We start from the raw sequence: 22,761 nt of genomic DNA on the forward strand, positions 1-22,761 counted from the left end.
CCTACCTCAGTTGCTCCAAAGAGTACACACTTTGGTCCTTATCACTATATCATTAAGTAGTGGGTAATACGTTGTTTCTGTTTTGGTTTACAGGGGCAACTGGATGAGGAGAGGGTAGTTGTTTTTTTGGGGATCAGGCATCTCAACTAGGTTAGATCTTTCAGTTGTTTTGACCTTGCTTAAAATGGCAATGTTTCTTCACAATTGCATACAACACCCACATTTACACTTTGGTAATTTTGTAAAAAAGTAATTTATTGCTTTAATGAATGCCAGAATTTCAACTGGTCCTTTAACCAACAAATAAGCACAAACAAATACTTTGTTAATTTTTACACTTTACAGTTGTCTAACCCAAATCCTTGAACAATGAGCTGTTTCAAGTTTTCTATTTACTCATTCCTTGTGATGAACAGCCATCTTTATCACAAATACCAGTGAAAGTTTTTCCTGCATAAAGGTTAATGCAACAAACAACAATAGTAACAGCAAAAACAAAGGAATGTTTGCTACAGTGGAATCTTAATTTTTGGTGAAGTATGCTAGAGTAGTTAGAACACAGAAATTTATACAATAAAACAATTTTAGCACATGTGGAGCTTTTTATTGTAAATCATCAAATATCTTCTATAAACATATGAAGCTCTTTTAACAGTCACCAGTTTCATTCAAACTTGTTCGTGCCACAAAGCACTTCACAGTATTTCAATTTTTTTTCTTTTTTAGAATGAGACACTTCACAACAGCCAGAAGCTATTACACCCACCAATGTAAAATGGCTTCATCCACTAGGTTTGTTCTTCATGAATCACGAAAGTCACACTGCCATAATTATGGTGGAAACAAGCTCTTGTAGTTATTGAATTACTAAAATGAATGACAACACATCAATACAAAATACCAACAACTGATTTACAGCAATAAAAGTGTGTGAGTGTGAGTGTGTGTGTGTGTGTGTGTGTGTGTGTGTGTGTAAAGGAGGGGGAGGGGGGTCAGGCCAGTCTCAGCTCTGTTCTTGACTCAGGGCACCATACTTGTTACCCAAACTGAGACGTGGTCCTGAGGCTGCCATAGCACTCTCTGCATATCGATTGGAATGGGATCGGCTGCTGTTACGGACTTCTTCAAAAGCACCCTCATCTCTTCTCCTGCAACAATGACAAATGAAAATCATATGAATCACTTTGAAAGTACAGCAACAAATATTTTCTACTATATGGTAACAACAAATTAAGTGCAATGTTATGGTACCGTAATTTGCTAAAAGGCATTCGAATGACCAACATCTAAAGCAAAGGGTATTTCGCCATTCAAGTGACAGACCTTTTATTAAGACAATGATTATAATGAAGCACAAATTTTCAACATTATAAAGCTATGAGGGAATTTACAATTTTTTCTAGCAGCAGTACTATTTTCAAGAAGTTACACAGTCAACAGTACAAAGTTTGTCGTAACGTGAGTTATTTTATTGGATGTACAACCCCCTTGCTTTAAACCCCCAAGCTGGTTCACCCATTCGGTTATAGGCCTGCGCACATTACTTCCTTCACAGTTCACAACACATCTGATTAAATGAGACGTACTGAACAATGTGAGTTTACTGGAAGAAAGTATTTCATTATTTAAATATCTCTTACAAATATACTGTTACTGGGAAGCACACAACTTTCAAGACCTGTCTTCCAAAAACCACCAAACAGCCAAAGTGCAGATGGCTGGGACTTAACTGTACCTTAGTTCTCTTGATTGGGAAACAATCTCAAGTTATGAAACCTGACAACTTACTTTCGACCTTGAGCTCTAGGATCCACATTCTTTGAAGCAGATAGAGTTGGGAAGAATTCTTCACTATTTATGTCTAGTGCATTTCTGTTCTTCATCCGAGGACCTAAAACACATTCAAACAATTTTAATGTGTCAGTAGATTTAAAACAACCTCCATTTGACAGATTAGACAACCAACAAATAATTGAATTTTGCTCCCAATAGCACAAGATTATGAGCACATAAAAATTTAAGAGTTCATACTTGCATCATGTCCAAAAAAGCTGAAGGCAAATTGCAATAAAAAGACAAGACTACTTTAATACGTGACAAAGAAACAAGAGCTAACTAACACTGGCTTACAAAGCCAGGTGATTCTTCCTCTGGCAAAAGAGGAATCGGTTTGACGAAACCAGACTGTCTAGGGGATAAGCAGGTACATTACATAGAACCTTGGATCAAGTGAGGCAGTGAGATGAGATGAAATGAATCAATTACAATGCAAAGAAACCAAATTAATAAAAATTAAGTTAGAAATGAAGAGTTAACAGTCCAAGGCTTACATATAAAAATACATGCATTTTAGAGGTGGGGGAATGGCCAGGAATTTTTTTAAATTTTACTTTTTTAAATACAATTCAGGTTTCTATACTCAGACTACAGACATTTCAGCTTTTTCATTGTTAAATGGCCTGTTGTATCAGCCATGTCACTATGCAGTACACTGTTTCATTATGTATGCGCGTACTGTGGCTACACATCATTCTGGCAATCCTTTTTGTATTACTAGTACTACGATGTTGCATTGAATGCACAAGCACAGTAATGTTTCAAGGTGCTTCAATTTCTAGGAATAGGATTTCATACTATCTGCCATTATCCCACAGTTATACTGTAATTCCTCCATTTTATTCTTTTATTAAAGAGACTAGAAATTTCACAACCTTGGCAGAAAATTCAGGCCTTAAGTCCCTCATGTTAGATGCAAACCAAAGTAACCCATACCTTTCCTAATACAATGTGTTTATAAATGAATATCAGGGTTTTATCGCATTTTCAATTTTATTTTGGCAGTCAAATTAGCGTACATCTGCACACCCCAAAGGCATTCAGTCAGAGGTTTTGTACAAAAGTGTATATTCTGTTGGAATAGAAGGTCCTGTGGCTACCCACAGAGAGATTAAACACATTACAAGAATGTCTGTCATTGATATATCAATGTTCTCTGGATTACAAACAATAATGGGAACCAGAAAATTTACACCTACACCTTTGACAGCTTACTTTATTTTGGTTATGTGATGTTTGAACTTCTGTGAAATATATTCAGTGGTCACTTCTGACAATAAAATGTGCACTGAGTAACACTACAACATTACATAATTTGTCATCATTTGATTTTTCCCAGAAGCATTACACATGCATTTCACAGTTTCAATAGATTGAAATAACCTCTAGACACTTCAGTTATTCTAAGTATCACAATATTCAACTTTGCAGAACACTGATTTTTTTGCGAATATTATAAATTTTTGTTGACAATTTAAAGCCAACATTCTTTAAATGATGTTCCACGTGCCTTAATACCTAATGCAAACTATCACAAATTGAAGAAATACTGATCAGCTGTAAAATTCAGAAGACACTACTTACACTTCCCGATAAATCAGTAAACTTACTAGAATGTATTTCCCTTGGCTGGTTCCTCAAGTGTGGTGGTAAGTATGCAGAACCACCTGTAGGCATATACTCAATAGGCTTATCTTCAACTGAAAAAAGGAAGAACACTGCATCAATATTGTGCAAACACTAATCGTAAATGTAATTTTCAACAACAAAACTGGAAATATTGATCATGGTGTCTGATGAAATGGACTAAGAATAACCTCTCTCTCTCTCTCTCTCTCTCTCTCTCTCTCTCTGTCTGTCTGTCTGTCTGTCTGTCTGTCTGTCTGTCTGTCTGTCTGTCTGTCTGTCTGTCTGTCTGTGCGCGTGCATTAAACACATATGCAAATAGCTCCTAGCAATTTACAATGAATTAACATGTCACAACTTGAATAATACAGTATATAAACAGATGCACAAAGTACCTATCCAACTTTCAATGGCAAGAAATTAGTAGCTTGTGGATATCCAAAACCAAATAATTCATTCTCAGAAATAGATGACTACTTACAAGTTTTGTTTTATTAGCACAGTATGTTGTGGTTTCAATTCATTTATTTCAAATAAAAAATACACAGCCAGAAAAAGGTTTGAACATCTAAAAAGAATGTTTATTTTGATCCAATGATGGTATATGCTGCCTCGGGGTAGTAGACGTTCCGATAATGGTTTCAACGGAGTCTGCCAACAGACAGCGTAGAGGCACAGCAGCCAGTGCCATCTGTGTCTATCCTTTAATACTGAATGCTCAGCCAGAAGGCTCAGTGGGGTGAAACATGTGAAGCAACCATGCAACTACGCCACAAACACACACACAGTTTCAAAGGGGTCAGACTGGGGCCTTCCAAGTGGTGGGATGGTCCTCTTGGAGAACTGCCAAATAAACTGGACATGCTGCATCACACGCAACAATGCTGGTATTGGTGGTCACACAAACATTCTCACACCTGGAGACAAGGTTCTGGACATCCATGCAACACAGATGCCTGCCAGGATCATCAAATTGTATAGGCCACATAGATACAAGAGCTTGTCAGTCCAGACATGTCCAAACGAACTGGTTCTTGGCAGTGGGACAATGGGCATGTGCACCTCTACCCTCTCTTCCAGTCGTGCCACAGGATTAAGATACACAGCTTGACTGGTGTTTAAAGAGGATCACTTGGCACATGGAATGGCATGCTGTGGTCTTCAGTGATGAAAACTGATTCTGCCTGTTTGCACATACAACAAACCTCGCAAGTGCTGTCTCCTATAGTGCAGTAGTCTGACACACACTGGCCCCTGTCCAGGTCTTACGGTGTGGTGCAATAAGCTTCAACTCTCTTTCACCGTTGGTGTTTCTGGAGTGGGGAAACAGCATTCGGTACGTCCAGTACATTATCAGATCCATTCTTTTTCAGTTCTTACAACAGGAAGGTGATGTGTTGTTCCAACAGGATAATGCTCACCCACACACTGCCCATGAAACTATTTGCTCCACAAGACAAGCAGCAACTCCCCTGAACAGCACAATCACTCTACTTTTCTCCAATATAGCACATACACCCATAGTTCATATCAGTTCAGGCAGGCTAGGAGAAAAATCTTACCTTCATATTCTCTGTAGAAAATGTTAAAATGAAGGACAAAGTAAGGAACATATTTTTGTATTTTCTCAAAAAAACTACTCAGAGATACAGCCCTCCAGAGATGACACACTGCATATCATTTCAAAGATATGAATTTTGGAAAAATTTTAAAATGCTGTATCTCTGTAACAATTCTAGATATTTTGTTAAAGTCTTTCTTATTTGAAAGGTAACTGCTTTACGATTACAAAGAAAACCTCCATTTGGACTTATCTGTTAGAGTTATTTTACTATAGTGTTCTTAACTTTTATAATTTAAGGAAAAAAAATCTCTCTTCAAAAACACCAATCCATAAAAATTTAGATTTTTTCCTGTTTATTAGTACCATATAGTTCTAAATTTCCTGAAAAGGAGAGCTTCCACTTTTCGGTTGAACAGGTTCTACAAACAATTGAAATTTTTGCCTTACATAAAACCTAAATTATCACATTATCACATAACACACTCATAAAAATCAAAACCTAGCCTTATTTAACATAATTTTAGTTTTGAAAGATGAGTAAGAGTCACTTTTCAAGTATTCTAAATGGTTCCCAAATGTGAAAGGTCCATAGACTTACAGATTTCAATTTATACAACTTCTGCACACACTGTTTCATACTGAAACTAGCCAGCCAATGAATTAAAAGTATGTTCCACTGCTTTAGCATCTTCCTTTGATATAGAGTGATGCCTTCCTGTTGAACCAATAGGAGCAATCCACCACACACACACACACACACACACACACACACACACACACACACACACACACACACACACACACACACCCCTACCTTCCCAGGTTTGAATCTGAATGTTATCCTGCTGTTTCCGAAGTGTTGGCCGAATGAACGAAATTTCTTCTTTCTTGCTCTTTAAAGTGCTTGCAATTTGAGTTTGCCAATCACTTTGAGTCCAAAAATGTGTCTTCTGAAATCCTTTCACAGAAGTAGTTTTTTGGACCATTCTTTTTTTCTGCTCACAGAATTCTCAGATTTCCCTTTGGACAAAAGAATGAGGGCTGTGGATGTGTAAGATTTCACGCCTGTCTTAAAATCCTCAGCATTCACAGTCACAGCTGTATTTGGTCTGGAAAGATTATGTTTTGTTGCATGGTGCTTCAGCAGGCCGCCTACACCATCACAAGGCCCCTTCCCGTGACGAACAGCACTGTATACCGAGTCAGTTGGCACAATCGACTTAATTCAAAAAGCTGGTAATACTTTTTAAAATGACTAGGAGCACCATCAAAAATAATGATCTTTTCTGGCCCTGTCTGCAGTTGAATTTTTCACATTGCTAGCAAAGTGTGTGCAGAGTCATGTCCTGTGTTATCACTTCTAACTGCAACACTTATGGTCTCTTTTTGAAAATATATCACTCCTGTAAAAATTTAAATCTGGTCATTATGCCAATGATATCCTCCTACTTCGAGTGGGAGAACGACAGAGCAGTTCTCAGCAAAATCCCAGTGAAGCACTAAACATAGTTCTTCAGCCTGTACACACCTTCCACTTCTGCAATGTGTTGCCATTTCTTCAGATGCTGTTGTGTAACTACTTTCATTGACCAAGTTCATCAATGAAACTGTCAAAGGCAACAGCTTTCTTTAATAGTGCGATTCATGTACCTCTTCACTTTCACAACTTTTTGACCTTCAACTGTTACACTGACAGTGCCTTTTGCTGGCACTCTGGCGAGAACAGTCCCATTTAGCTTCGAGATAAAATGACTGCACTATTTAGACTTGATCCCTTTCTACAGGATGGCCATAACAGGGATCTGGTCTTCCAAAGACTCCTTTTACATACAGAACTCATATCTTTATTTGTCTACCATGTATTTTGAAACAGATGGAATGTGGTTCAAAATTGTTTTCTTTGAAAATGTCTCTGGAATGATAGTTAAAACTTGCACCTTTTCACTGTAGGATGCAAAATACTTAAGATCTGAATTGATATTTGTGAAAAATTCCTGGCAGAGGTGCAAGTGTGCTTTGGTTCATTTCCTTCTGAAGATGAAATTTCTACTTTGAAGAGTGGTCAGTTTTGCTGTAGTGTATTCATCCACAGCTTTAGTAATTTTTGTGCTTTCTCGATGCATAGAGCTTATGACTCAACTTTACTGACCCACAGTGTCTTAACAAGACTAACACCTACCTCTGTAGTTGTCTGATTCAGGGTATTTAATTCTTCCTCTATTGATGCAAAATCTGCACCATCTGCACTATGGGACACTTGTTCAGATACTATCGTTGCTATTCTGTCAAAACATTTAGAACACAGAAAGTCGTCACTGCAAACATCTTCACTTTGAAACAGTCTTCAAATGAAAACACTTATTCCCAAACTGAACAAAGTCTGTTTTTTGTAGGTTTTATGTGTCACTCTTTATGGATGTGCAAATAGTCAGCAGACTTCCTGTGGCCCCAGTCAAAAGACATTTCAAGCAGTCCTTTTCATGAAACACACTGCAACTGTGTCAACTGGTAAAGGCCTCAAGAAAAAACAGACCTCACTGGAGGGTCTCAGATTTCTTAGAAGCCTTTTCAGGAAACAAATTAGCACTGAAGAACTGTAATACAGAAACCTGCAATGAACAACCAAGACAATGAAACTGGCATGAAATTACAACAAAGTTTAAGAAATATCTGCAGCAACTAAAGCAAAAAGAAATAACTGTAACAAAAACAATAGAAATAAACATTGTCAAAAAGAAATTAGTAAAAAAACAACTTCAGTTAAGACATACAGTAGCCTTGAAAGTTAATTTTTTAAAAAATAAAACCTGTCCAACTTCAAAGCAGAAGCTCTCCTTTACAGATATTATAGTACTACATGGTACCGATCAATAGAATAAGATCGAACTTTTCTGGATTGGCTTTTTGAAAAATCTTTTTTCTGTAAATTATAAAAAATTCAAAAGGCAACAGTAAAACAACTTTAACACACGTCCAAATGCAGGATAACCACACAGTCATAAAGCAGTTATTTTCCACATAAAAACTGTAACAAAATATCTAGAACCGTTACTGAGATACAGCATCTTAAAATTTTTTCCAAAAATCCAATCTGCAAAAAATGGTGTTCGCAGTGTCATCTTTAGAGGCCTGTATCTCGAGGCAGAAATTTTTATGGAGAGGGGGGATTGTTTCTTACTTATTCCTCTATTTTAAAATATGCTAAATTAAATAACATCCTAAACTATGAAGGTAACCCCCTGGATGAAGTGATGCGGATCATGCGTACAGGATAGGAGGAAACGAGAAGCCCTTACAGAACTATGGGAACAGGTCGAGCAGGTGTGACATTATGTATCCGATGACAGTTTTCACCATCCGTACGAGTGATTGGATGCCAGAGTTGGCACATACTTGCCGTCTGTAGCGAGCTACATGACATACTAACATGGGAGTGTCAGCATGGGTTGATACCTGGTACCTCAGAACCACTTGCGCTACTGATCTGTAAATGTAACTGTTGTGTACTCCATATGTACTGTTGCAACAATAAATCTTGAGTCAAATGGAAACCTGTCAAAAGTTGTACTAATTTTTTTCCCCAACAATGTATATACTGAGGTGACTGACCTGTCCAGTACATGGGTGTCAGCACAATAATTCATCTAGAGTGAAGCTTAAAGTCAGAAACACTGACTACTGTTTACACACATGTACTTTCAATATAATTTTTTGGCATGAACAAGCCAAATAGTGAACATTCTCATATCTACATAGTTAAAAAAATCAAAGTTGAAACTAGATTATTAACACTTATTATATTTTTACTATCTTTTATTAATTCGGCTGTTATACCTGGCTGTTCTGGTTCAGGTTGGGATTGTGGAGCAACGATTTTCCACGGCCCAGACTGAACCTTGCGCCGAGGAACTAGTTCACCGGCTTCATTTTCCTCCATAATATCCTGTTCTTCACCATCACAACCACCTCCCTCGCTATCACCTTCTGTTATGGTTAAGTTTCCAATACGGAGTCCAGAGTAATCCTTCTTTTCTTCTTCAAATTCCTTCCATTCATCATCTTCGTCCTGTAAAAGGTACATTAAACTTTCAGATGACAGCACTGATACAAAGCAATCACAAAATAAACACAAACTGTCACTTCTGCAGCTGATAAAGCAACACACTGCTCGACAAAATCCTTTCTTCTGTAGTACATGTAAGCTTTAGCTTCACCAATTAAATAATTTGCTGTTTGTATTATTAACTAAATAGGTTAAACCAGAGACTGGTTTGAACACAACAGTGCCTTGCTATCCCTTATCCTGTCTGTGGCACTATGCTCCTGTTACTATCACGTTCATCAACTTAACAAGTCAATTTTAGAGGCCTACAGTTTAATTTTAAAAAATGCGGAATTTCTAAGCTCTTACTTCCAATATGCTGAAGTAATGTAAGCAGTTTATTATCTGCAGAAAGTGGCATTTCTAATTAAGTACAGTGTACAGATGACAATTTAGGCTATATTGCTTTTTTAACATTTAGGGAAACTGCAAATGTACACAACATTATGACATTGGATTGAGCTGTAACTCTCAAAACTACAAATAATCAGCAGAAAAAAAGTGGGGGGGGGGGGGGGGGTCAAAGTCTATGAATGCATGAATGAACAAAATTGGATACAGTAATAAACAAGTAAATACTTAAAGTGCAAATAATGATGTCAAAATTAACACTACAACAGCATATAGGAAGTACAGCTTTAACAAAACAAAATCATGAACAATATGATGCACTTGAGTTAGCAAAGACTGTGTGTCATTTATTTTATACCATCTATGACAGGTACATTGTACATGCCATTAAGACCAAAAGGGTGTGCGCACACGCACACGAAACTGTAGCTGGTACAGTTTACCTTGTTCTTTCAAGTCAATGACATTGTTGCAGATCTTCAACAATCATTTATAGTGGATATCAGCTGAATTAAAAGATTTTACTTTTGCATACTTCATTCACAATCATAATCTTCGAAGACAGCAGAATATTCTAGCAAGTCCAAGGTGCCCAAAGGTGGATTTCAACGATTACATAAGATGTCCCATTCCTTTTTCTGCAATTCCAATGTTAACCTATAAGAACTTTTCTCAAAGCCTCTTCCCGTCTTCGAGTTTAGACCTAATCGATCCATCTTACATAGAATCTCTCACAGGAATAGATTTATGCTCTGGTCTCATTTATTACAATTTTCCTTATTGCCATGAAAGTTTTTTTTAGGCAAATGCCACGACAGTTCCTACTGATCGAGCATGGCATATTCCACTTGCTCTTGCCCATTACCGATAATATTAAATGACGAAAATTCTCAACATTCTAGATTTTCATAATTCAACTTATTAATAGCACATTTCCCTACATTAATAGAGTCTGCACACTTTACAACATTCTATGGCACAGCACAGTAACACCACTACAGCTGCACAAAAACATTCAGTAATTCTACTTATATTCTCTTTGTTGTAGGAATGCAGTCTCAGGAGTGAGAGACAGAAATCACTGAATGCCAAACTGGGTTACTGAAAATTGCCACGTACCATACAGGAATATTTTCCTACTGTATTTAATTACTGAATAATCAATATTTGTATGTTGGGCAATATATTCTCAAGGCAGTGCTATTAGTATGTATACCACTTTTCTCACAGCAGATTATGACCTCAGTCCACAAGTAAATCTAAATACGTAATCTATCCAACTTCATAATAGAAACACTAAGCTTGTTTTCACTTATCTACATACAGTCTGTTGGTCTAAAGTATTTCTGTAAAACGTACAACTCAGAAGCCATCAACGATATTCACAGTACACAAACAAAATTAATGGAAACAGCAGATGACAGGCTGCTATAATGGCAACCATCAAAAACTAAAATCAAGCACTGAAGTACAACCAATTTTTTCCCTTTTCATTTTCCTATGAAATGCACAGATCGAAGTTAAACTCACCTTTCAGCAAACAAATTTAATAGTGGCACAGAGGTTCCATATGGTCGCAGTCTTCAATGCACAACAGTGCCAGTAGGGCACAGTGTGCAAGTTTACTTAACTTCTTAACAGTTTAAACATGTGTGCTGGACTGTGACAAAACCAGACCCTGGTGTTTGGCATCCAACACTCTTACCAACTTTGAATTTAGGCACATCTTACAGCCCACCTACCTCTCAACAAGGGAGAAGGTGCTGACATATGAAAGCTTGATATTCTGCTCCAAAGAGCATTACCCAAAAAAAGATGACAGCCTGGTTTCAAATCTCAGTCTCACATACAATTTTAATCTGTAAGGCAGTTACATCTATAACACCTATTAACAACAAGTACACACTGGCACCAACAGTAACATCACATTGGTTCCATATTTTCACAGTAAATTATCTGCTGTGGCCAATACATAATTGGACACTGACACTATATGCAAAAGAAGTGAAGTATATACTGAGCAAAGGCTAAAGGATTAGTGTAAACAAATACAAAGTAAGATTAAATTCCTTTTTCTTCATCTGGGTCTTCCACTAATTTCAGTTTGTTTTTTAGCAACTGATAAGTAGATGATACAAATTAGAAAAGGCTCCAGTATACCCAAACCACATATGAAACAATTATGACAACACACTTGTCAAATTTTTGTTATCTACTCAGTACAGGAAATTTAGTGGTCTAGATGGATTAATTTGGAGAAAATTGAATTTAATTAGAATGTTAAAAGCTGATAGCAAAAATGTGGCTCACCAACGGACAAACATTAACACCGACAATAACTGAACTAGTTCAATGCATGTAGAAACTAATACAGTCAACTTATATAGCAATGTTTCCACTGCAAACAATTAGCAACCCCATGAAAGATTTCATACTTTCAAGAAGGGCTTTACTGATACTATATACAGTGTCAAACATCAAACACTGACATAACAGTGAGAAACTGCATGTATTCCATAATATGTCTGGCTCAAGCAGTCACACAAAATGCCTGCATGCTGACTATTTCTGCTAGTTGTATCAAAGAGATGCACATTTGTTTAAAACAATCTGCGTACAGTTTTATGAGAAATAAGAAAACTAAGAAGTTCATGCTACACATATGCATGTTTTGCTCACTCATATTTGCTCACAAACAGTTAAGTGCTACAATGATAACGAACATGCAGTTAACTGATCCATGTAAGTTTATCATTTTAAACACATTAGCACCCATGCAGATGGAATATAAGAACATAAAATCTTAATGGAAGGGGTCCTGCTAAGAAAAATTAATCTGTAAGCCGTATAATATTCAGATAGGGAAAACACATGCAAGCACTTTAGATCTCATGCAAACCAACTGCAAGTGAACTGAACGAATACGCAGACAAACATGAATGTGGACACACACACACACACACACACACACACACACACACACACACACACACACACAGCTTTTCTTTTTCTGCCATGTCAATAGCGTAACAATTTACCATTAACAGCAGTATAGATCTTTAAACTGGTCTAGCAGTGTAGCCATTCCAGTAAACACAGCCAATGGCAATAGGAAGTGAGCTGGAAGAGCACTTCTACTAAAATGGTGCAATTGATGTGACTGAGAAATTGTGCAGTATCAGAAACTGAAACCCGTACCGTTAAGACGAGGAGATTGCAGACTGCAGAGTGCAACAATATGTTAAGTTGGGCTCGCACAAGTTTTGTTCATCTCAAGCTTTTCCTTAACCTTCCATTCCTGTACATAAAATAAATACAGTGCCAACCATACACAAAATGTAACAATGAAAGTATGCATCTGGCTGTAATATCATTCAGACTTTTCACATACGTACTAAATCAAGCGTATGGATTAAGTAGCTATCTGAGAACTAACTGCTGTTTATAATTATTACACATTCGTGTCCGTTTCAAGTCTCCAGTCACTGAAGGTATATTATCAAAGTTGTAATGGCAGTTAAAATCAATCACACCCCTTAGAACAAGTGTAGTGTTACAACTCAAATAGCCTGACAGTAAAATGTGTACAGTAATTAAACTGCAGCGGATCTACCTCAGTTCAAAAGATTCGATATAAAAGCTTGGGAATATAACTACACAAACACAATACCAGAAACAGTGTTGCACCAAGTATACCAGACTGACCTCTCATATTTTGGATTGAAATTTTTATGAAAGCACTGAATTTAACGGGCTACACTGACATACTAACAATGTCTACTATTTAAGTGTTCAAAGCTCATGAAAGCACTGCTAAACACAGCACCTGTTTAACCGAAAACTGATGAATAAAATTCCCTATACATAATCAACTGTAAATGTGAGAAATATTTTAAAAGCTAGGATCCTAGAAACAGTATTAACTTAAGAATAGTTTAATTAATTACATGTTATAATTACGTGATACATGCTCAGAAGAAACAGCAATATGTTCAAACCACAAGATTTATTTATGTTAGTTTACCAGTCCCATGGCGATAGCATGTATAACCTGCAACTTACATCTTTTGCAAAGCAATGTTATTGTAGCTATTAATGTTTACAAATACTAAAGTTTGCAGTTGGATGGGTAAGTACAAAACATTACTACTGCACTTGCTCCCAGCAGCAGAGGAAAAATACTGGAGAAATTTAAGTCAGGGGTCAGATAAACCTGTTCTCAACTACATCATTAGAAGAACTTCAGGACAAAGAACAGCATTCAATAGAAGAGAATAGCTACTAAACAAGTGCTGAAGGGGTGAATACGCACCTTATCAGTCAGTTTCGATATCACAACTCAACACAGATGTTTGAGATGGTGCACATATTAGGTTAGAGAAAAATGTGTATACAAGAAGACATTTCTTCATGTAGCAACATTATTTACACTGTAGGCTTATTAGACAGCTGGACTAATCTAGATATGGTACGTGCCAATGTAAACTTCAATTCATATGTATCCTAAAGTACACTATATGCATGTACAAGCAGCTGTGTCAATCATAAGCAGGTAGCTGAAACAAACGCTAAAATCTAGTTGTGACCGATTCAGCCAAGCGCAAACTAAAATGTCATGCAGTTGTCTGAACAATCGAGATGCGCACGGAATACATGAATTTTAAAGGTAGGAAAAAATAAGGAAAGTACCAGAAGTACAACAAATGTTATTAGAACGTGAGCCAAATCTACGTCACATGTAGCTTGACATGCTTTGTTGACTCCCTCAAAACTTCCAAGGTGAAATTTAAGGATTTGAAATGGATTCACATCTCGGCTGCCTTTAACTTACAAATAAAGAAACTAGTGTATACATGGTGTCCCAGGAAGAATTATCAGTATTCAGGGATATGACCAGAAGAATCATTTGAAGCTGAAAAGGCTAGTAAACAAAGGCATACCTTAACTCTATGAGCCCAAGTTCTGTAGAAGGGCTGTTTCACAGTATCTAAAACTAAGCACTTGTAGCTCTTAAGGTATTCATTTTAAGGTCCATGCTTACTAGGCTTTACTACTTCGAATTATCATTCCTGTCACATTCCCGTATACTGACCACTTCCCCATAGGATAGCCTGTATAAACAGAAACAATTATATTCTTTCATTGAAAACTCCAAGAACAGTTCTTAATACACCATGGTAGTTTGATGCTGACATACCTAATATCTGTGTAGCATGAATGAGAACTAAACAACCTGAAAAATAGGTGCTCCTAACTCATAAATTGCATCTCCAACCACAAGATCACCAGTTCTTACAGAAGCGTCATGGTTCGGTTTTATTTAAGATATTTGTACCAGTTTAGATGTGTCTCATAAAACACACTGACTAGTTTAACAAAGAGATCAATATGCAAACTGGTGAAGTCACAATATTTTAGATTGTCAGTGTGGTTCTTAAAAAGCCAATATCATCCTCAAAGCTGCACTCAACAATGTAGTCAATTTTATAACTGGTTTTCATTGGATTTTTCTGACCTTAGTTTGTACTAATAATGCTGACTACATTTGTGGAGTGAAACAGTAAATTAAAACGAATACAAAGCCCTTAGTTACTTTCTGCTATGTTCATTTTAGAACATCTGACATATTCCATAATTGTTCATACCAAAATGTTCACGACATTCACATCTAATTAACCTTTACATGATAAAATCTCTCATTAAATTATAAAAAATGCACATAAAATGAAATTAATGCAGAGGTCTCAAAAATATTTCTAAATGTATCAATTCAAATGCAGTTAAAAAACTTGGGAAGTCCTCAATCATACAAGTAGTAATACCACTCTACAACAAAAAGTTTTATACATTATACATTTATACACTGAAATGTAAAACTATACATGGCAATCTAACAGATGACACACACTGCCAAACTATTAAGCAAGATTTCTTCCACAACCGAATAATTCAAGATGTGGATTTACAATGACCTACTTTTTAACACCAGAAACGAGTGAATGTACAGCAAAGTATTCGCATGCACTTCAAATTGGGCCACAATGAAAATGGAGTTTTATGTACAAGTGTACCTTCCAGATTAGCTTAAATCAAATTGAGAACAACTCATCGTTTTGGTCTTCCCATCAACCCAAATGAAGCTAACTCAACACATTCATCCAGATTGATAAAGGAGACAGTTAATCAGCAAATACACCACATTTATTTCTCGTTAACAGTCACAGCTCATTTCAAGAACTGGGGAAGGTTGTGGATGTGATACCTATTTGGTTAAACTCAAGTGCTGGAGAGCTTCACAGATTGTCATTCCTTTTAGTATGTGCTTTTGGCAGTTTCATTTAATGCAAAATTGGATGTAATCCTGTTTACCATACTAACAGAATTAACAAGTAACGAATTTGTTATGACATTTCACATTCTTATTTCATCTAATCCAGAACTCGTTAGGGGCTGGAAGTCTGTCATCTTCCAACAACCTAGACTTCAGGCTGCATTCACAAGTCTCATCACTATCACCACACTCAAGAGGTGTGTGTGTGTGTGTGTGTGTGTGTGTCATGCTGATCAACAGGCTACCCTGAGCTCTAAATTATGTTCATAAGAAAGTGACAGTTATGCTGGCAATTGGCAAATCCAGCCAATATGAACCATACACTTGGACCAGAATTAGATAAGTGATTTATAGCCGTGTATGTACCGAGTAGCTACCATGAGCTTTGCCACACTTCTTTTCGTCCAAAGCCATACAGCTTTGCTACATTAGGTGGTAGTTATCAATCAGCTGCAAATGCCACTTGCAGCTGATAATCTAATTGTTGTGATTCATTAACATTGTGCATAAATAAAACATGATACAAAGAGAATGTCTGAAATAATAATAGTAATAAAAAAACAACAATCATCATAATATCTTATTTCTACTGACAGGTTTCAGACATCACTGCTGTCTCCATCTGATTCTGCCCCATGGCAACTACTTTGTAGTCCGATATGTTCCTCTCACCACTTCATCCTCAATTTTTCCACCCTTCTCCTTCATATTTTATTCTGTTCTTTCTCAATTAAAATTATTTTTCTTTCAGTATATGGCCCATACAGTTTACTTTTCTTTTCTTGGCACCTTAATGCCAAATGTCGCGAATTCACATTGTACCACTGTTGTGTTAATAATTGTGTTTTTAAACGACAGTGACAGTAGATGCTGATTCTGAATGAAGCTACCAACGCTTCTGACGAGTGCTGCATTCTACCGAGTGTTTCAGATGCCTCTAAAGTGCTGAGAATTTTTATCTTTATCTTACATATAGATATTTATTCAGGTATTAAGGGGTTAACCACCTTTAAGAAATTAATTGCAATAACCTTTCCATTACTTCACTGTTGCTTATGTTTTCCACTACTTTTATTTTCTCCCTTCTCTTCCATACGTGCATCAAGTACTGGTTATCTGCCACAGCCCACTAGATATAAAAGTGAGCAACTAATAATTTTGTTTACACCGGGAACAGTTTCAAATCGATAAATATTTTATGCAAGAACATTTTAGAAGTATTTAATAGTCAATCCAGTAAGTATAAAAGCCAACACTCAGTTTTCTTTTCGCGTGTTCATAACAGAAACAAGGTTTTAACTGTGTTAGCACACAATGGTTCAAATTAAATGATTTTTTGATTATCTGCATACATCAGTTTTATGTCTGACTGTAGTTGATAGACTGGAAGGTATTCCGAGCAATGTAGGTCTTAACTCCAGGAAGACATACTGGATTTAATAGCCTACAGACAAAGTGTACAAACTAAGGTAGGACAAGGTTAGGGAAGGAATTCAGCTCTGTCCATTTCAAAGGACCCATTCCAGTATTCACCTTTATTATTTTAGGATAAAATCAAATGCTGAACTAATTGTAATGGCGTATTTCTTATGGGCAATACCAGTACTCAAGATCACAAAGTGACCAAGTTTTCTAAAATAGTGTTAAAAATGGTTGATGCTAACCTGAGTATCATCATTTAGAACTACCTATGTGGGTGTAACGTAAATTTCAATGCACAACAGGGCACTTACAAAGACTGTTTTACCTAGACACAAAGAATTCAAAGCCTCTGTTCATATCACAAAATCACCTACCAATTTCTTTGACACTTAAAAAAATATAGTGAACTCTCCCATTAAAATCTTCCTGGATCAATTTCTGCATCTCTAAGTAATTGAAACACTCAAATACCCAACATTTTCTTTGTGTTGCACTGACCACTTTCCTTAGCCCATGCCTTGAGGTAGGCCACTAACAAAGCCAAAACTTATTTTAGTATCTTTAGATTTTTGATACTAAGTAGCAATAGGTCCCGAAGTACTTTAACAATGAGATTGTCCTCTCACTCTCACTCTCTCTCTGTCTTTCTAAATGACAATTTACACAAATTTCCCCTTTACTGTGCCTGGAAACCTATTTATCACACATTCAGGAACCATTCAAGAAATCACTAATGATGGGACTACCAATTTTGTCAATGCTTGTGTATCAAGGTGTTGAAAAACTTGTACTAACTGTTCAGAATTCTACCACAGAGTCACAGTTTCGTTCGAAGGCACAATGGTTGCACATGTGTCAAGAAAGGTTGAGTGAACGTAAATGGATGCTACAATTTAAAGAGACATACAAAAACAGTTTTAATTACTCTGAAGTACATTCTGTGTATGCCCACTATATATTTGTTTGTGGAGGGGGGGGGGGGGGGGGAGGAATAATGACACTATCCTCTATAACCTTGAAAAATTCAGATAACTGTTACGTTGCCTACAACCAAATTAGGTGCAGTGTTGCCCCTCAATTTCACACACTATTGAAACCCAACTGCGCTCTGAGATCAGAAAACAATAGGCCTACACATTGTGCACGACATTCACTTTTTCAAGACCTGAATTAAATTATTTGTAATACCAAATATTCGGTCTCCAAGTCAAACAACAGTTCACAAGCAATGATACAAGTTAAATAAACGAAATACACTGACCAACCAGTAAACCTAAGACCCCCCCCCCCATATGGCAAGTGGTTATGCTGCAGTAGTAAACAGAAGTAGATAATGTAACCAATTACATTTCAGAAACTTAATTTTGTGGCGTAAATTTCGTTTTCTTTCCACATACCAGAAGCACCATAACCTGCTTCCTGGCACTCACTCTCCGATCAAAACAGGAATTCAAAAGTGTGCGCATTTATTATTTTTTTTAAAAAAAGAAAAAAGCAGATAATACATTTGTGCTTTTTACAAGCTTTACTAACCGTATAAGATGGGAAATACCAACAAATGGAAGTTTTCCAAATGCACGAGGACGAGTAGTATTAGATGTCGGCGGACCAAGAAATTACACAAACTATCTCGCATACCCTGGGCAGCTTAACCTAAAATTCCTTTCGAGAACATAATTCTAGAAACCTCAACTCGAAAGCACTCTGGTTACGACCTCCTTCCACTAGCTCAGCACGTGACATGAATGTGGCAGATCATGATGCTAGAAATTTAAGATGCCATTTCTTTAATGCCCAAATGTTTCTGAATTAAAAAGAAGTCTTCAATTTTCTTCTAACTTCAGAGAAGTATTCTCATAAACCAGGCAATCCAGAATAATGCCTTTCCAATGTACACGGCCCTATACACCACGTACGAACTAAACCTGTAGCATTATCAATAACTAAAATTTGACGAGGTTCACCGAAACATTCATTCATTCTACTTGCAAGTCCTTAACTACAAGGTATTCTTACCTGCGTCTGGTGAATATTTTCATCTCCATCCGTGCCAATCTGCTGTAACGGCATGGGTTTTTTTACCTTTTCAGATTTTTTACCCGCATCTTCAAGTTTCTTCGCTATTTCGTCTGTTGTCGTAAACTTTTTACCTTTACTTTTCTTTCGGTCCTTTTTCGCAAAGAAATCATCTAAATCAGCCATTTTAATCCTAAGCCTATTCTCTAACAACCCGTACTGGTCTCACAAGCACTGAAGCACAGAACCTTTTAGGACTTTCTGCACAGATGATACACGCATGTAGTAGTTTCAGTCTCAGGAATTAATAAAGAAGCCAGCAAAACATAACATTATTTGCTATAGCAAACCCGTGTTCGGTTAACAGTACTGACTTTAAAAACTGAACTATTAATACTGTATTGGCAGCTTTTACGGACAATTATTACAAGACTAATCCATCAATACAAAATATATTTACGTCTAGGTCACTGAAATGGACAAACTCTAGAGGCCGCTACTAGCTAGAACTGCAGTACATATCGTGAGCCTGATGATAAATCAAGGGGGGAAATCTTGCTCAATTTAGTACTAACGTTCTAAAAAAATGGACTCCTAAGAAATTTCCATAAGTTGCTAATTTACTTATAATAAGAATAAAAAGGACTTGCTTTTCCATGTAGTTACCGAATTGCTACACACCAAAACATTAAAATTAATTGGATGGGGCTAGTGATTCTGTGTTAGTCATCATATCCTCTAGTGAGAGACAGTTTCTCATCCCATTAAGACAAAAATGGTTAAGTCTTTTGTTGCTCAAGTAGTTGCGCAGCAAATCCCATCTTAGAACATATTCTGAGCTCAAACATAATGAGTGAACTCGAACAGAATGGCTGCCCCATGGCAACCAGAATGGATTTCGAAAACCCAACTCGCACTTTTCCCACATGGTGACCAGAAAGGCAGTAAGCTAGATGGAATATTTCTCGATTTAAGAAAAGCATTTGTCTCAGTACGATACCTATGCTTATTATTAAATAAACGATCGTATGGGGAATCAGGCGAAATTTGTGACTGGACTGAAGATTTCCTTTGGTAGGGAGGACGCAGCACTTTATCTTGAATGGAGAGTCGTCGACATATGTAGAAGTAACTTCCAGTGTACCCTTGGGAAGCATGTTGAGACCCTTGGGCTCATTTTGTATATTAACATCCTTGCTGGCAATATTAATAATATTAATAGTAACCATAGATTTTTCACGGATGGAGTTATCTACAATGAAGCAGACCTACAGTCTGAACGAAACTGCACAAATATTCAGTCTGATCTTGATAGGATTTCAAAGTAGTGCAAAGATTGGCAACTTCCTTTTAAATAGTTACAAATGTAAAATCGGGCACACAATTTAAAAAAATGCATAGTATCATATTAATATTATTATGTCACAGCAAAACTCATGCAAACAGTAACAGTAGGGCCATGAAAGGGAATGATGACATAGATTCAGTCATGGGTGAAGCAGACTTCATTGTACTGTTACAATACTAAGTAAATGCAATTAAGCTACAAAGGAGATAGCTCACAAATCACTTGTGTGACGCAACCTAGAATTTTGCTCAAGTGTTATGGACCAAATCAAATACAACTAACAGGGGATATTGAATGTAAACAGAGAAGGGCAGCACCAATGATCACAGGTTTGTTGTACCCACGGGAGACTCTCACAGACATGTTGAAAGAACTGAATTGACAGACTCTTGAAGACAGACGGAAGCTATCCCAAGAAAGCCTACTAACAAAGTTTCAAGAATCAGCTTTAAATGATGACTTTAGGAAGATACAAAAAAACCCTACATATCGCTCCAATTGGGATTGTGAGAAAAAGATTAGGTTAATTACAGTACTCACAGAGACATTTAAACAATCACTTTTTCTGTTCCCAATACGTGAATGTAACAGGAAAAGGCTCTAATAATTGATACAATGGACATACCCTCTGCCATGCACTTCATGGCGGTTCGTTGAGTACAGATGTTGATGTAGATCCACAGCCATGCAAGATCGAAACAGCAGGCTTCCTCTACCTCCTCTGTTTTGCGCCTACTCGGCACTAAGTCACAAACATGAAGAAACAAAAATGTCTTAACCCAGTTGTGTAGTATATGGAAGGAAGGCCATATCGAGCCGATCACCAAACAAAATCGTGAACCTTCCACATCTACATTTACATCTATTTTCCGCAAACCAGTGTGAGGAAGATGGCAGAGGGTACTTCCCATCATACTGCACACCGGTGCCAAAATTTGTGCTCCTTCCATTTATGTATGGAATGTAGGAAGAATGATTTCTTAAATGCCTTGTGAGTGCTGTAATAAGACTAACCTTGCCATCGCCATCCATACTGGAGCGGTACTTAGAGGTTTGTATTTTATTAATACTGGTTTTTGAAACTTTGTATGTAGACCTTTGTGAGACAGTATCTGCCAATTCAGATCTTTCAGAACCTCCGTGGTCCTGTCCCGTGACTCAGACAAACCTGTGACTATGTGTATTGTCCTTCTTTGTACTTGTTCAATAACACGTCAACCCTACTTGGCATGATTCCCACACATTTGAGCAATATTTTATGATGTGTTGTGCAAGTGTTTTGTAAGCACTCTTCTTTATAGTCTTATGGCATTTTCCCAGTATTTCTAAAAATTTAAAGCAAGTACTAATCTTTGCATCTTTTTGAAACAATGTCAATAGCTAACTGAATATTTATACTGCCTTTATTTTCAGTACTTCATTACAGACAATTGCATCATTTGCAAAAAATGTGAGGTTAATATAAATATCATCTGTCAGATCACTAATATACAATCTGAACAAGCTAACAGCTATTGTACAACTATAAAGTATAATTTTATTACTATCATTCTTTATCGATAACAGAAGAAATTATAGCTCACTGTTGTCAGTAATATGGCGTAATTAAAGCTGAAATATTTTTGTGCTTTAGTTTGGAGAAAGTTGGTGATAGCGCCATCCAAATCAAAATTATTACTTATTCATTTAATGTTACTTTTATTAAAATTATCTGACTGCAACAAGTTAATACGCTTACATTAATTATGAGTGATAGCAAGTTATATAAAAAATTGAAATGTTGTAGAACTCTTAAATATTCAAGAGCTCCAATAGTTACCTGTTACCATTTGTATTTTTTGTAGCAATTCCATTCTGGAATCCATGCAGACAAAAGGGTTAGGTTATGTTTGCCTGTGCTGTGTAGAAAATGAAACTGGGTGAAATAGTTGAATGGTGTGGAAACTGTTTTAAGGAGAATAAAAAACTATAGAACAGAATAGAAAAGACTAGAACAAAAGCAAACTGGTACTTTTCATTTATTAGAATACAATCCATGGGGATAAGGACAACATGAAACATTGCATTTCTATCATGTTATTACAGCATAAGAACTTATTAGAATAAGGAATTATCCCCTAGAACACTCAGACATCAGGAACAGTATATGCAGAAGGAACCACCAG

The 22,761-nt window shown here is 36.7% G+C and overlaps 1 protein-coding gene across 1 annotated transcript; it reads right to left on the minus strand.

The window, feature by feature from the left end:
• Positions 1-582: 582 nt before the first annotated feature.
• LOC126298829 (protein CDV3 homolog) lies at positions 583-19,685 on the minus strand. The gene is made up of 5 exons (XM_049990306.1): positions 19,249-19,685; positions 8,861-9,092; positions 3,447-3,536; positions 1,789-1,891; positions 583-1,148 (listed from the first exon to the last, which is right to left on the minus strand). The coding sequence occupies exons 1-5, from the start codon at positions 19,432-19,434 to the stop codon at positions 1,004-1,006; spliced, it is 756 nt and encodes a 251-aa protein (XP_049846263.1). The 5' UTR covers positions 19,435-19,685; the 3' UTR covers positions 583-1,003.
• Positions 19,686-22,761: the final 3,076 nt, after the last annotated feature.

This window comes from Schistocerca gregaria, chromosome X, assembly GCF_023897955.1.
Source record: "Schistocerca gregaria isolate iqSchGreg1 chromosome X, iqSchGreg1.2, whole genome shotgun sequence".
In the NCBI taxonomy this organism is placed as follows: domain Eukaryota; kingdom Metazoa; phylum Arthropoda; class Insecta; order Orthoptera; family Acrididae; genus Schistocerca; species Schistocerca gregaria.